The sequence below is a fragment of the Saccopteryx leptura genome, chromosome 7 (assembly GCF_036850995.1).
Source record: "Saccopteryx leptura isolate mSacLep1 chromosome 7, mSacLep1_pri_phased_curated, whole genome shotgun sequence".
NCBI lineage: Eukaryota > Metazoa > Chordata > Mammalia > Chiroptera > Emballonuridae > Saccopteryx > Saccopteryx leptura.
The window spans coordinates 64501986-64518581 of record NC_089509.1 but is presented as its reverse complement, the minus strand read 5'-3'; the positions used below and the strand labels follow the sequence as shown (position 1 = coordinate 64518581).

General features: G+C 39.0%; 1 protein-coding gene and 1 long non-coding RNA gene across 6 annotated transcripts in view; one reads left to right on the top strand and one right to left on the bottom strand.

Annotated features, from left to right (window-relative positions):
* OSBPL6 (oxysterol binding protein like 6) overlaps positions 1–16596 on the bottom strand; it is a 233728-nt gene that overhangs the window by 65509 nt on the left and 151623 nt on the right. For all 5 annotated transcript variants that reach the window (XM_066345045.1, XM_066345046.1, XM_066345048.1 and 2 more), the window contains one exon: positions 5661–5753. In XM_066345045.1, the coding sequence (XP_066201142.1) occupies positions 5661–5753 (93 nt within the window). The remainder of the gene's footprint in view (positions 1–5660; positions 5754–16596) is intronic.
* Positions 5643–16241, top strand: LOC136378301 (uncharacterized). Its single transcript, XR_010746600.1, has 2 exons — positions 5643–5779; positions 15785–16241. It is a non-coding gene; the product is annotated as an uncharacterized lncRNA (long non-coding RNA).

The following is a 16596-nucleotide window of genomic DNA, read 5'->3' as shown; positions in this document are numbered from 1 at the left end:
AATCTGCACCAAATAAAAGGAAAACTCTCCCAGTTTCATATCTATTCAGTGCAGTTCAATGTGGGCTCACGCACAGATTTTTTGGGGCTCCTTAGGTAGCTATCCGTATAGCCTCTACAGACTCGTCACTGACTGATGGCCTACCAGAACGGGGTTTCTCCACCAAACTGCCGGTTTCCTTCAACTGCTTATCCCACCGAGTAATGTTATTCCTATGTGGTGGCGCTTCGTTGTAAACATGCCGATATTCATGTTGCACTTTGGTCACGGATTCAAATTTAGTGAGCCACAGAACACACTGAACTTTCCTCTGTACCGTCCACATCTCGCCTGGCATGGCCGTGGGCTGCTCTGCTGTATACACGGTGTTACGTCATCATCTGCGCATGCACACATGCTGCCACATCAACCTACAGAAACTGGGAGGGTTTTCCTTTTATTTGGTGCAGATTTCACATTTCTACTGTCTTTTGTTGCTTTCCTGTGACCGGTCAAAAGTGCACCATGACTTTATGGACACACTGTATTTTGTTTGTCTATCCTATATGGTGTTAGGCTAGCAGACACTCCTGGCTTCTGAAAAGCCCTCTAAAGTCAGCATCATGCTTCTATCTACCTAAGCCCAACACTACAACACACACACACATATCCCCAAACCCCCAGGAAAACTAACCTGAGAACAATGTCATTCATCTTCTCTGTCATCTGAGAGTGCCTAACGAATGAATTACATACCTGACAGAAACACACCTACCGATTTTTACTTGGCAACATTAAGAACACTTTAAAGGAAATACTCATTACTAAAACGGTTTTTTAAAAAGCAGAAGAATCTGTAAATTTTCCCTTACATAAGAAAACAACCCAAATAGTGATTTTTCTACTTGAAAACAATACTTTCAGAAACTGACAGATCTGGCCAACGCTGTTAATTAGACAAAATAAGTTTTAAAAAAATGTTTCTGATGAGACCATTTCCAGCAGCATACCATATTTTGTGGACAACTGCAGGTGGCATTATCATCCAGAGTACAAAGGGAAGTGCTTTTGCATTCTTATTTTTTAATAGTGAATTTCAATTCAAAAAGTGAATACATTTGTGAATAATGTTAGCATATAATAGAAGTCAAAATCAGGTTCTTATACAAAGCACAGTATTTTTGCCTTTCTACTCTCACTGAAAAAATAAATAAAAATGATGGATTTCTATTGATTTCTTTATAAGAGTTTAATATAATCAAGAAACTGAAAGACTGAGTCTCCATATAGGTGTAAATATATTCATTAGCGCTCTCTCTGTTCTTAGAGAGGAATTAGCTGTACTTATGACAGCTCTATTTTCTTTAGCCCCCTCCACAGACAGCATCTCTAAAGAATAGCATTTTTATTATTGGCTAGATCTTTATCTTATTTTCAGGCTAGTGTTCATCTTTGATTTATTGCTTCTGTGTGTGTGTATGATAAATACACCAAATTACTTGTCAAAATGGAAACATTTAATAGCCACAAATGTGTTTTGAATTTTTCTTCTAGTTAAATTGAGAATGTAATAGCAGCCGGTCCCTGTAGAGCCATGGCTACTGATTTCTGTCATAGTCATCTTTTTCTTCTTTGGGAGTTTAACTGATGGGGAAACAAAAAGGAGTAAGATAGAAAAGGCAAAAGTTAAACTGTATTTTGTAATTATAAATGAGGCAGCTCTAAACAAATACTTCCATCTGCTCTGATGCAGAATTACTGAACTCAGCCATAGAAACTGAGAAGAATCAGGTAGCGTTCCCACAGGTAAATAAGCTACCAAACTGACACAGAGGCAAAGCTAAAGCCAGAGCATACCACATTCTCCCTATTTCAACTACAAATGCTGATGATAATGATACAAATAAGGGGTGGAAGACAAGAAACATCCCATATGCTAGGAGACAGGATCTGTCTTTTTTTTTTCTTTTTGAAGTATTTTTTTTAATCTTATTTTTATTAATTTTAATGCAGTGACATTGATAAATAGGGTACATTTATTCCGAGAAAACATCTCCAGATTATCTTGACCTTTGATTATGTTGCATACCCCTCACTCAAAGTCAAATCGTCCTCCGTCACCTTCTATCTGGTTTTCTTTGTGATCTGTCTTAAGAAAGCTAAAATTACTCTCTGAAAATCGATGAATCTTTTTTCATAATTTTCTGTTTATAAGTCTTCAATTATCATAGGTTTACCTATCATAGAAACAGAACCAAAGCCATCATGTGATCATGTCAGTCCTCAACTCTAGTCAGATATATAAAACATTTTTACTGTTATAGAGGTTTTAGCAATACTTTCGATCTAATAATAATAACTAAACACAGGAAGTAACCTAACAACAGCCCAAGTCTGTTCATTTGAAAAAAAAAAAAAAGAGACATTTCTTTTTCTAAGGGTATATTCTTGGTGCATGCATGTGTGAGTGGGTGAGTGTGTGGGGAAAATGCTTCAGGAGGTGGAAGTACCAAAGAATGTGAACAAATTCTGAGAAGGGTCAATGTGTCCTTCAAACAATGTTCTTCCACCATCAACCAGTGCCCATGAAGCCCGCCATCTCTTAAAGGAGCTGAGAGACGGTGAAAAACTATGGTATCTGGATTGGATGAGACCGTCTGATTTATGGGGACCCCCAAAGATGCAGTATCTATTAACACAAGAGTATTAGTCCTACAGCAAGATCCAAGCAGACAACACATGGAGAAGTAATGGAAAATGGATGCTGTCGGTGCCCTACCCAGATCCTGTATCAGGCTGTGGATCCAGGTCTCAGCGGCTGTGGGCGCTGGAACTGCTAAGGCTAATGGGGAATTGCTGTTTTCACCACGCTTGGGCCTCACGCCTAGGAAATGATGCTGCAGCATCTCCCTCCCCCATGGCTCCCAATGACTGTAGGACACCAGGGTGCACAGGGCTGGGGAAGCAAAGAGCCCTCCTTGCCTCAGGGTGAGGCAGTTCTGTGGTACAGTCATGACCCAGAGCTCGCCAGGGATCAGGCTGATGTGGACTCCAGCAGAAAGCCCTCTGCCCAGCACCCCGCCTGCCCTGACCTCCTCCCGCACCCCCTGCTCCCGAGGGCTCTCCTCAGCAAATCACAAGCACCTGAAGCACAGTGTCAGGATGTCCTTCTAGGGAACCTGACAAGAGAAAGAATGAATGTGAAATGAATGCGGTACCAACAGGATAAGTACACCAGAGGGTCTGTGGCTGAGGGTGGACTGGGTAGGTGATCAGCATTTGAAAAGGGTTTCTCTGAGCCCAATTCGGAAGAGCTGGCATTCCAGGCAGGCCTGTAGGAGAAGCAGACACCCAGCTGTCGAGGAAAGTGAGAGGCCACTGTAGGAATGCGTGCAGGGGAGGCAGCTGGACAGCAGGGAAGATGCCAAAGAGCCTGGCGACGCAGCTGGAGGAGGAGAGGGGCCAGAGCAGCCCCTGTGCCTGTGTTGCTCCTGCGTGTGGTTTTAACACCAGCACCACTCCTTTCTGTTTTTATGTATCATCTCCCAAGTCTTCCTTTCTCCGAGTATCTTTCCTATCATGGCCTCTGTTCCCCTCTGCTCTGTCACACACTTCCCAGCTGTCTGCAGCTTGGACAACCACCCCAAGTCTGCTTCCTTATATTGATATATAAAACGCAAATATCATCAGTACTCACCTCATTGAGTTGGGGACTGACCACGTGAGAAAATGTATGTCCTTACCCCGTACCTGACTCAAGGTGCGTGCTCAATAAATGTTAGCTACCCTTTCTGTTACCCCCATATGTATTTATTTTCTTTGCTCTCCTTTGGCTGACTAAAAGAAAAAAACTGATGTTTCAAAGAGATTCCTAGTTATATTTACCAAGTAGACATTCTCTACTTGCCATTGAAATAGAAACCAGGGCATTAAAAATTCTTTTAGTCTGACCGGGCGGTGGCATAGTGGATAGAGCGTCAGACTGGGATGCTGAGGACCCAGGTTCGAGACCCTGAGGTCACCAGCTTGAGCGCGGGCTCATCTGGCTTGAGCAAAAAGCTCACCAGCTTGGACCCAAGGTCCCTGGCTCAAGCGAGGGGTCACTTGGTCTGCTGAAGGCCCACGGTCAAGGTGCATATGAGAAAGCAATCAATGAATAACTAAGGTGTCGCAATGCGCAACGAAAAACTAATGATTGATGCTTCTCATCTCTCCGTTCCTGTCTGTCTGTTCCTGTCTATCTCTGTCTCTGTAAAAAAAATAAATAAATAATTGTTTTATAGCTTAGCAACTCCCTCTTTCCTTAGTTTAGTTTAGCATCTATTCCTGATAGAATAAACTTCATAACTTACAACAGTTTCAAAATATAAAGAGGTGCACACACTCCACAACACGAGGGACGTAGAGCGTTCTTTTTGTCAAGGATTCTGTTTAATAAAGGACGAGGATAGATTATTTGTACATATTTGGAAGTTAAACTGTTTTGGAAATAAAGTGCTATTTTTATATTTGATTTAAAAATCCACAGGCATTCTGTTTTCAGAGTTTCAGGCGAGGGGAGCCAGCCTACTGAAAATCTCAGGGAGTCGGGCTAGGGGTGGGGACGAGTAGGATGATGTCTCCTGGACTTTTCTTACTGATTTTTGCACTTTAGACAAAAATAAATTTAGACATTTTCCTGTCAGTCATAGGCAGAGAAGGCCGAAGGGGTGGGAACAGTGACTTCCACAAGAAGGAAAAGGCCTTAGTAATTGGCAGGGTTCCCCTCAGCTCACTGCTGGGAAGGCCAGATGTAAGGAGGAGCCGAGGGCCCTGAGGGACAACGGCCACCCTGGGCGGCTGCTATCATACTTGCAGGTGGGGTACCACTTAGACACGTTCAATCTGATTCCTTGTGCTGCTCCTGAGCAGTTTTGTTTTGTTTGTTTTCCTTTGAGCAAGTTACAAACTCTCAGTCTCCTTATTTGTAAAATGCAATAAATACCTACACTGCATAGGCTGTTCATAGGTTATATTATATATTGCTCACAAAAATTAGGGGATATTTCAAAATGTATACGAAGCGACAAAAAAAGAAGTATTTGATTTTTTTTAATTAAACAACATCAGAAAAGCAAACAAGTCAAAGAAAGTTGTTTGATTATGCAAATGAGATGCAAAACCAACCTTTAGTTCATTGTTGAAAATGCATTATATAAAAAGGCTGAAAGTACAATCTGTAAGTTCCCTGATTCCCTAATTTTTGTGAGCAGAGTGTAATGAGATAATATATTTCACCACTTAGCATAGTGCCTGGTATGCAGTGCATGGGCAATAATGGTAGGTGCTGTTACTATGATATTATTATTATTATTATTATTATTACTGGACCCATTTTTTTTCTATTAGTTTGATACAGAAATATTTTCTCATCTCTCCAACAGGGAATGACAATAGTTTCTCTTGCCCTTTTCTCTTAACATAAAGAGAATGCTGGACTTCTGTATGTAACCCTGAAAAATCTCAGCAAGACATACTCTCGTGTCTTCCCTACATATTGCAGGCAGACGGAAGTGCAAGAGCAGCCCTACAGGGGGCACCCCAGCTACCCTAAGGGAGCCAGGAGTAAGAGCTGTTTACTGTCCAACTGGCTCAGGGCAGGCATCATGCCATTTGAGAAAGCACCACATTCCACCACTGACCTTGGAGAGGGCGACTGGCTCCGGTTCCAGCAACTGTCGACTTACAGAGGGCTCGGTGCCGGTGGAAGCAGCCCTCTCCAGGATGTGGACACTCTGAAGAAATGAAAATACAATGCAAGGTTAGACAAGCCACTCCTCACGTAGATGGGCACGGGGGTGGGGAGGGGAGACTACACGGATCACAGTGAAGACAGTGAGCTATGTTGCAAACGGTGAGTTCTTTAAGAACAAAGGCAGCAGCAAGAGTCAGAAAAATCTCAGCCAGGATTTTGTTATCTGTCCCCCCCACCCCTCCGACCAAGATCAATTTGCTGCTGAGCTGCTCCTGCAATGCTGTGGTTTCAGTCCTAGGAGTCAGAGGTCACACAAATTTTAAAAAAAATTATAACTTTGTGAAAATGGTACATTCAGAACATAGACAATTAGCCTTACGTAAGAATACTTGCTTACCTCTCCAATGGTGCTATACAAAAAGAAAATTCGAAGTCAAAAAGCTCATATATATAATTATTTTTTTAAAGCCTATATATAATTATAGTATATTATGATAATTCTTGAGTGCACAGAGAAGAAAACAATTCTAATACAATAAACAGTAGATGTCCTTTATGAAGATTATAAAGACTCTTCATTGAGCTGAATATTCATTGATGAGTAAGGTAACATTCCAACAGAAAGAGGCCGAGGACACGAACAGAAAACTCATGCAGAACATTTGGAAAAACGCTCACCTCAATCTCAGAAGTGTTCAAAGAAATAAAAACCAAAATTATAATGATTTTTTTTTAACCATTAGATTTGAGAATGGATTGGGGGGAAGGGAATATTAATTGGGTATAATCTATGTAAAGAGGAATTTTGCAATTTTATTAACAAGTTTTTTTGGGGAAAAAAAGTAGATGCCTCATTAACCCAGCAATCTAATAGCAATGTCTTCACCTTATGGAAATAATCAGATACTTATGCACATATGTAAGAACAGATATGTTTACTAAAGCATTATTTATTATAGTAGATAGTATCTAGTAAATATAAGAATAGTACAAACTTATAAGGAAATACCATGCAGTGATTAAAAATGGCAATACAGATCCATGTACAATGCTATCCAAAAAATACTTGTGATGTTCTGTTAACTGAAATATCAGGCGATAAAAAGTATATACAGAATATAATAATATGCACAGAATCAAAAGACATTTCAGAATGTTAATTGTAGCTATCAAATGGTGGCAAGATTATAGGTAATTTTCAATTTTTTCTTATTTTTAATGCAGTAAGTAGATATTATGTATTTGGAAAAACAGGAAGTACTTTCTATGGAGGAATAATTTTGAAAGACTGTGAAAAAATAATTCAATGTAGTTAATTTTCAGATACAGGCTGAAAATGAAATATATATATATAATGTTTTTGCTCTAGTTATTTCATTGTTTCAACAGACAGGTTGGTATTTTATTTACTTATTGAGGTCTCTATTTTTGATATGTCAATAAAAAGCTATTACATTAATATTTGCTCTTTCACAAAGAAAATTATACTTTGACTTGAGCCAATTATTTTAATTTCTTTATAAATTTTAAGGCTTTTGGTTATTTCTACTACATTGAAAACAAGGAGTCTGCTCAGATTTTAAAAATCCAACCTGAATGAATTGAGTCATTTATTAAAAAGGAAATAATTGAAATGAAAACATTAGGTATTGCTTCCATTTCTCCAATCTGTGAGAAAATAGAAGACATCAGAACAGGTATTTTGGGACTAAATATAAAGTTGGGCAGTGCCCTGACTGATGGTGGAGTGGTGGACCGAGCTGCAGGCCCAGACACTGAGGACCCTGGTTCAAACACCCAAGGTCACCGGCTAGAGCACAGGTACCTTGGCTTGAGCACAGGGCTGCTGGCTTGAGCAAGGGCTTACCAACTTGAGCGTGGTTGCAATGGGATCATTGACATGATCCTAAGGTCTCTGGATAGGGCCCAAAGGTCGCTGGCTTGAGCAAGGAGTCACTGGCTTGGCTTGACCCCATACCTCCGGTTAAGGCATATATGAGAAGCAATGAATAAACAACTAGAGTGAAGCAACTACAAGTTGATTCTTCTCATCTCTCCTCCCCCTCTTTTTCCCTTCCTGTCTCTCACCAAAATAAACAAACAAACAAAGTTGGGCAGGGATTAGCAAGAATTCCAAACCTGATAGCTACAGTATCCAAGGGCAATTTAAGTAATAACTGGGACTCGGTTCTTCCCATTCCAAGCTTTATTTGAATTAGCAGAGAACAGTAATAAATACGGCTGAATATCCGTACCTGTACCAGCACCTTCTAATGAAGAGTCAAAAGCAAAGGCATACTGTGGAGTGGAAAACTGAAAGTGTGTGTTCAGACCATTAACAGACAGACCACCTGGAACAGCATTACTTGCTTGTTGACAGTGATACTGTGGATAGATTTCACTTAAAACATATCAGCTAAATTTTAAAGTCAGATTTATTCTGAGATTATACACTTAGAAAAATTTTAAGATTTTTTTATTTATTCTTTTTAGAGAGGAGGGAAAGAGAGAGAGAGAGAGAGAGAGAGAGAGAGAAGGAAGGGGGGAGGGGGGAGGAATCAACAACTCCCATAAATGCCTTGACCAGGAAAGCCAGGGTTTCGAACTGGTGACCTCAGCATTCCAGGTTGATGCTTTATCCACTGTGCCACCACAGGTCAGGCCACAATTAGAAAATGAAATGAGAATTGTTATTGTTTTTGAAACAAAAATTTTATTACCTTTTCTGGGATGTAATGATCTTTCCTCCCACACCCTTTCATTTTCTTTTTATTTGTGTGTGTGTTTTTTAAAGTGACAAAGGGATTGTGCTCATTATAAAACATTCAAATACAACACAGAAATATATGAAAGGAACAGTCAAGTCCACCCCACTGCTATTCACACTCCACCCCACTAGCTCCGGAGCAGTGGTTCTCAACAGGTGGCCAGAGGCCCTTTCAAGAGGCCTGTGAGATGAAAGCTGTATTTATATTGATATAATACCAAGATACTATTTGCCATTTTTACTCACATTCTCTCACTGGTATACAGTGGAGTTTTCCAGAGGACATATGTTATATTGAGACATATTAAACAGAAATAGATGTTAAGAATCCAATTTTCTACTAAGCTAGAATTCAAAGAGAGTTGCAAAAAATATAAAACAATACCATTCTTCTCACTAAAACCTATTTTAAAACTACATTGTAAAATAAAATGTTCATTTAGGCTACCATGTGATAATCTATTTTACTTTTAATTTAGTTTAATTTAATTTTTAAGGAGAGGAAGGGAGATAGACAGACAGACTGCCACATGTGTTTTAGCAGATTCCACCAGGCAACTGCTGTCTGGGGCTAATTCTCGCATCAACCAGCTATCCTCAGCGCCTGGTGCTGACACTTAACTGATCGAGCCACCGGCTGTGATTTATTGCTATTTTTATTTTATTTTTTTAGATTTTATTTATTGATTTTTAGAGAGAGGAGAGAGGGCGAGGGAGAGGAAGAAGGAGAGAGAAAAAGAGAGGGGAGAAGTGAGAAGCATCAACTCATAGTAGTTGCTTCCTATATGTGCCTTGATCGGGCAAGCCCAGGGTTTCAAACCAGCGACCTCAGCATTACAGGTCGACACTTTATCCATTGCGCCAATACAGGTCAGGCTTTTAAATAAAACTAAGAAATATTTTTAAATTGTATCCATTTTAATTTCTAACACAGTAAATAAAGATAGGCACAGCCTATATAAACAAAAGCTCTTTGAAGTCAATAATTTTTTAAAAAGTGAATGGTTCCTGAAACCAAAAACCTGAGAATCACTGTTCTAGAGAAACTACTATTAGTATTTTCTGTTTACTATTAAAATGGAGAATTCTGACTTGCATATAAGTTATTCTCTTTCTCATAATGCTTCTTTTGAGGAAAAGCATTCTCATCATCTACCTAATCTAATCACCTGCCTAATCTAGCCATCGACCAAATTATCCACCTATGCTAATCACATATCTAATCATTTTAACTATTGATAGTTGTACAGCACTTTATTCCTGAAGTTTTGCATTATCACTTGTCATATTTGCTTTACTCCTTTTTTATAATAGTTTTCCATTCAAGAGTTAAAAAGATCATTCTAGCTAAGTGGAAACTACCCTACAGGATAGCAAGAGAAAGAGCTAGAAACCAGGTATGTTTGTTAGTTAGTTGTTATCTATCTTATCTCTCTCTCTCTCTCTCTCTCTCTCCTTCTCATCTCTCACACAGCTAATCCAATCACCCATCCAGATTAGATTATGGACCAGCGGTCTGTGGGTCTATAATCCCCACACAACATTAGGGGTGGCTAGCTCTTCGCAGACCAGCATAAAATTTCTGGCGGACCACTCCATGGACCAGAGGTTGACACTGGTTTAAAAAAGTAACACATTTTAAAATTTCTTGAAAACAACTTAATCCACCTTAAACTAAATTATATAAATCTATTCATTAATAATCCCAAACTATCCTGACATACTACACAAACCTGTAATAAGAAAACAAACCTTGTTTCATGTTTTTCAAATGCATCTGAGCAAAACTTCTCTAAATGTATCTTCTTCTTTTTGTTTGTTTTAATGAGAGAGAAGGAGAGAGAGGGACAGACAGAAAAGGAAAGATGAGAGGCAGCAAATCACAGTTGCGGCACCTTAGTTGTTTCATTGATTGCTTTCTTATCTGTACCTTGACCTGGCGACCTCCAGCCAAGCCAGCGCCTTGGGTTCAAGCCAGCGACCATGGGGTCATGTCTGTGATCCCACGCGTAAGCCAGTGACCCCTTGCTCAAGCTGGTGAGCCCGTGCTTAAGCAGGTTGAGCCTGTGCTCAATCAAGCTAGTGAACTTAGGGTTTCAAACCTGGGTCCTCAGCATCCCAGGCCACTGTACCACTGGTCAGGCTTTAAAATGTTTTTTCTATGAAACTAAAAACCATAAAAGTATTTTTCAAATGCATGAGTGGATTTTTCTAAAAAAGAACCATGAGCAGTAAAGATACTCAGGTGTCATTATACTACAGCGATACAAATGCTCTCACTTTGCCCATCACAGACAAATAACTTCATAATTGGAGATAAATTTCTACAGGAAAAAAAGAAAAAAAAAAGTTTCCAAGATAGCATTTTTAAAAATCAAGAATTAGAATCATTTAGAAACTACACATTTTTGTAACAGTTCTTCCCTAAGTATTTAATAGACTATCAACCAAAAAGTTCCGTAAAGTAAACATAATAAAGCGAAGACCAGAAATTGCTAGTGAAATGTGTCATACATTCATTCATTCACTCATGCACTAGTTCAATTAATCAACAAATCATTGTTGAGCAGACTACAGCGTGTCAGAGAATAAAATAGACAAAAGCATTCATCCCATGATACTTATATTCCAGAGAGAGGCCTTATTATACAAAAGACCAAGTAAGGCTGAACAAAAATTGTTGTAAACACATGCCTTAATCTCCATGTGGCTACTGCTTTTACTTCAGTTAATCCAGTGAAATACCTTTGGTCTGAGTTTCTCTTTAAGGACCCTACCCTATCCTTGTACTTGTAGGTTACTGGGCAATGAAATACACAAACACTGACTCCTCCCTCCTCCCCCCTCCCCCCAGCAAATAAACACAATAAGAAAAGCAGAACTTGGAAAGAAACTTGACCTTAGCAACTATGTAAGCAGAAACTAAAGGATTAATTTAGGAATTTAGGCAGAGGAAGGAAACTAAATCCTCTAATTTCCGAATCAAGCCACAAACAGAGAAATCAATTTAGGATATTTAAAGTGTGATTTAAAAAAAAGGTTTTGTTTCTATAGTTACTGGGGAATACTTAAAATATTGCTAGGATCTTGTGGATCAGAGGGGGTTGCAGACCAAACAAACCAGGACAGAATCTATAAATTACCTGTCACGAAGAACATAATATTAGTTTCTTCTCCACCTGATTTACTAAATAGGTTATATTATGGAAACAGAGTAAGAGGTTCGTTCATTTCAAACATAGTACAATATACTATACATTCAAGCTGAATGAAAAAGACAAATCCCAAATTTTGTTGATTTGCCAAGACACAAGCATCATAAAAACAGTTACTAAGAAATAGTAAGTAGATATTATTACCACAGATGTATGTATATATTTTATTGACAAATTAAAGCATAATTCATAAAACTACCAGCTGATACCATTATAAAAATAACAAGCTTAAAAAAATAAGCTATTTCATTTAACCTCCAGAAAGAATAACAAAGAAACCAAATACTCTTACACCAACTTGAGCAGTCTTGTACCGGGTGGGGTAGAAATTGTTTTACTGTTGTGAGTACCCAAAGCAGTTTATTCTTGTACTATTGTTAATTATTGTATTCTTGTCCACACAAAGAACTATAAACCTACTTTACTTGAGCTCTATTTGTATATCACTAGAACCTATCACTGTCCATTCAGTAACAAAGAATTATTCTACTACCTTAATAATTGTCTCCAAACTCATGATTTTTAAAACCAAAAGCATATCTCTGAAGTTCTAGAACCACACACACAACCATTTATTACTTTTAATGAAATATCTAAGCACTTGAATGCCATATATATATATATATATAATTATTATTAACTTTAGAGAGAGAGGAAGGGAGAAACTGAGAGAAAGACAGGAACATTGATCCATCCTGTATGTGCCCTGACTGGGTATCGAACTGGCAACCCCCGTGCTTCCAGATGATGCTCTAGCCAACCAAGCTATCCAGCCAGGGCTTGAATACTATATTTTTAACATCAGCAGATACAAAGAAGACAGTTTTCAAACTCAGCACACTGGTCTTGGACTCCAGCTGGATTGGGTGGCCCTTGAAGGCAGAGGCCAGCTCCTCTTCACCTTGGTACCCTACCCCTTTCACTCCCTCAACCCCTCTCTTCGAGCTGAAGATGCTGAACATTGTAGCCAGTAAAACTTTCTAGAATTTTTCAGTGCTCTCTGATGAATTTGTAGAGAAAAGTCCCTTAGCAATCATTAACACATGATTAGGCATTAAGCTGCCTTTGGGTTCACCCTTGAATTATAAAAATCACACCAACACCAGCCCTGGCTGGATAGCTTGGTTGGTTAGAACATCGTCCCGAAGTACAGAGGTTACTGGTTTGATCCTTGGTTAGGGCACATATAGAAACACATGTTACTGTCTCTCTTCCACTCTCTCCCTTCTCTCTTTAAAATCTAAAATAAACATTAAAATTTTTTTTTTTTAAAAATCACAATGCCAAGTCTGACCTGTAGTGACACACTGGATAGAGTGTTGGCCTGGGATGCTAAGGACCCAGGTTTGAAATACCAAGGTTGCCAGCTTGAGCGTGGGATCATCCAGCTTGAGAGCAGGCTTGCCTACTTGAGTGCAAGGTCATTGGCTTGAATGTGGGATCACAGACATGACCACATGGTTGCTGGCTTGAAGCCCAAGATCACTGGCTTGAGCTATTACAGCCCCCCACGCCCCCGCCAGGCCAAGGCACATATGAGAAAGCAATCAATGAACAACTCTGAGTTGATACTTCTCATCTCGCCCTTCCTGTCTGTCCTTGTCTGCCCCATCCCCCTCTTTCCCTCACTAAAAAAAAAAAAAATCACACCAACAGGATAAAACTTTTGAAAACATTTAAAGGACTCAACTTTTAAAATGGAAACATGGAGTGGAATATTGACAGAGTTCTTGTTGATTAGACTTAATGCTATGACTGGTCATTGAGGAACATGTATTTAATTTGGCAACGCCTTCAGTCACAAAAATTAATTCTTTTCATAAGGTTTCCTTTAAGATAATAATTTGTACTATACGTTTTTGTATCTTTTCTTCACAAGCTGGCTAGTTTCATATTCTGTCACAATGACTTGTGAACAGATGCCACATACCTTCAAGGTGTTACATGCACTATATGAGCAAGTTAAATAAAGGGTTCCATAAACCTGTTAATTATTCTTTTAAAACCAAGTTTCTCCTAAGATGCTAAAATTACAACTTACATTCCAGTTCAATATTTTTATTTTTTATTTTTTAAGACTTTTGTTTTAGAACAGTATTAGCATCACAGCAAAATTGCGGGGAAGGTACAGAGATTTCCCACATACCTCCTCGCCCTATGCAGACATAGCCCCATCCAGTATCGGAACCCCAGTATCTCCCACCAAAGTGGTACTTTTGTGACAAATGATGGACCTAGCTTCATTCCAGTTCAGTTTTCTAAGGAACTAATGAACATTCAGAGAAGGTGGAAGTAGTTGCTCGACCCTTGGTCCCCCTGCTCAGTGGGAGTGGATGAATATTTAGCATAAAACTAGGCATCTAGAACACCTATTTCGCTGCAGCTCTTCAATCTGCTAAAAGTTTGTTCTCATTTAGCATTCACTGATCTCAATATCTCCTGGGCAGCAAGTGGAAATCTGCCAACGTGACTACATTCTGGTTTACTGGGTATCAAAGCTGTGGGTAAACACACAGACAATGAGACATTTATCATCGCTGAATGGGTGAGTGCAGCTCCCGCAGAGAGGAAGATGACCTGCTGAACTCGGCTCCCAGTTTGCTGAGCTTGTTGTTTCCTTTCATTTTACTTGAATTCAAAGACATAAAGGAACTGCTGGAAATATATTAGACTGTGCATATAAATTTCTGTAAAGACTCACTTTCTAAAATTTTTTTTTTAGATTTTTTTTTTAAAGAATTTTTTTATTATTTATTCATTTTAGAAAGGGGAAAGAGCTAGAGAAGGGTGGGGGAGGAGCAAGAAGCATCAACTCCCATATGTGCCTTGAACAGGAAAACCCAGGATTTCAAAATGGTGACCTTCAGCGTTCCACTTTATCCACTGTACCAACACAGGTCAAGCCCAGGCTAATTTTTCATATAAATTTAGAATAGTAATAAGGAGACCTGGGCCACTGCTCTCTGAAAATTAACTCCATTAAAAGTGTTTATTTGATTACTTTATCTAAGCTATTTTTACATTTATGGATTATACAAAATGTCTTTTAGAACATCAATCTGTTCCTGTATGTGCCCTGACTGGGGATCAAACTGGCAACCTCTTGCTTGGAAACAATGCTATAACCAAGTGAACTAACCAGCCAGGGAAAAGTATTTTTTATTTATTGTATTTTTTTTTTTTTTTTTTTTTTTTACAGAGACAGAGAGAGTGTCAGAGAGAGCGATAGACAGGAACAGATAGACAGGAACGGAGAGATGAGAAGCATCAATCATCAGTTTTTCGTTGCAATACCTTAGTTGTTCACTGATTGCTTTCTCATATGTGCCTTGATCGCGGGCCTTCAGCAGATCGAGTAACCCCTTGCTTGAGCCAGCAACCCTGGGTCCAAGCTGGTGAGCGCTCAAGCTGGCGACCTCGGGGTCTCGAACCTGGGTCCTTCCGCATCCCAGTCCAACACTCTATCCACTGTGCCACCGCCTGGTTAGGCGCAAAGTATTTTTTAAATTGAAGTATAGTTGACATGCCATATTAGTTTCAGGTGTACAAACTAGTGATTTACACTTATATACCTTAAGGTGTGATCACCACAATACGTCTAGTAACCATCTGGCACTGTACAAAGATACTATTGATTATATTTCTTATGCTATACATTACATCCTGTGACTTATTTTACAATTCAAAGTTCGTACCTCTTACTCCCCTTCACCTTTTCACACATCCCGCCACCTCTCTCCTCTCTGGCAACCATCAATTTATTTTCTGTATGCATACATGGGCCTGTTTCTGTTAATTTTGCTCATTCATTTGTTTTGTTTATAGATTCTACGTATCAGTGAAATCATATAGTATTCGTCTTTCTCTCTCTGACTTATTTCATTAGCATAAGATCCTCTAGATCCACCTTGTTGTTGCAAATGGCAGCATTTCATTATTTTTTTACTGACGAATATTCCTGTGTGTGTGTGTATGTGTGTGTTAGAGTAAAAGTAGGTTTACAGAATTTATTTTTGTATTATTATTTACTTACTATTGCATTATTTTCTCTACAAGTAACTGTAAACCTACTTTTGCCCCATCCTGCAGGTACCACATGTTCTTTATCCATTCATCTGTTGATGGACACCTACGCCGCATCCACATCTTGGCTATTGTAATAATACTGCAATGAGCCTGACCAGGCAGTGGCACAATGAATAGAGTGTCAGACCAGAATGCGGAGCACCGAGGTTTGAAACCCTGAGACCACCGGCTTGAGCACGGGCTCATCTGGTTTGAGCAAAGCTCACCAGCTTGAGCCCAAAGTTGCTGGCTTGAGCAAGGGGTTACTTGGTCTGCTGAAGGCCCACTGTAAAGGCATAATGAGAAAGCAAGCAATGAACAACTAAGGTGCCGCAACGAAGAACTGATGCTTCTCATCTCTCTCCGTTCCTGTCTATCGCTATCTATCCCTCTTTCTGATTCTCTCTGTCTCTGTCACAAGAAAATAAATAAATAAAACAAAAGCAGCAAAAAAATAAATACTGCAATGAATATAAGGGTACTTATCTTTTTGAATTAGTGTTTTGTTTTTTTACTTTGAATAAATACCCAGAAGTGAAAATGCTGGGTTGTATCGTAATTCTAGTTTTATTTTCTTTAAGTTTTCTGGCCAATAAGCTTGTCTCTTTTCTAGTTATATCTAATATTAACCTACCAACACTATTTCAGTGATACTAGTAACCTTCAGACGATAGTACTGATGATGATGGTGGTGACAGCAGATAATATTTAGTGCTTTCTACATCCTGTCTCCATGCTTTCTGTGGATTATTTCATTCCATATTCACTCAGAGCCTTTGAACAATGACTATTATATTTATTTTATATCTGACTGAACAGAGAGGCACAAAGAGGTT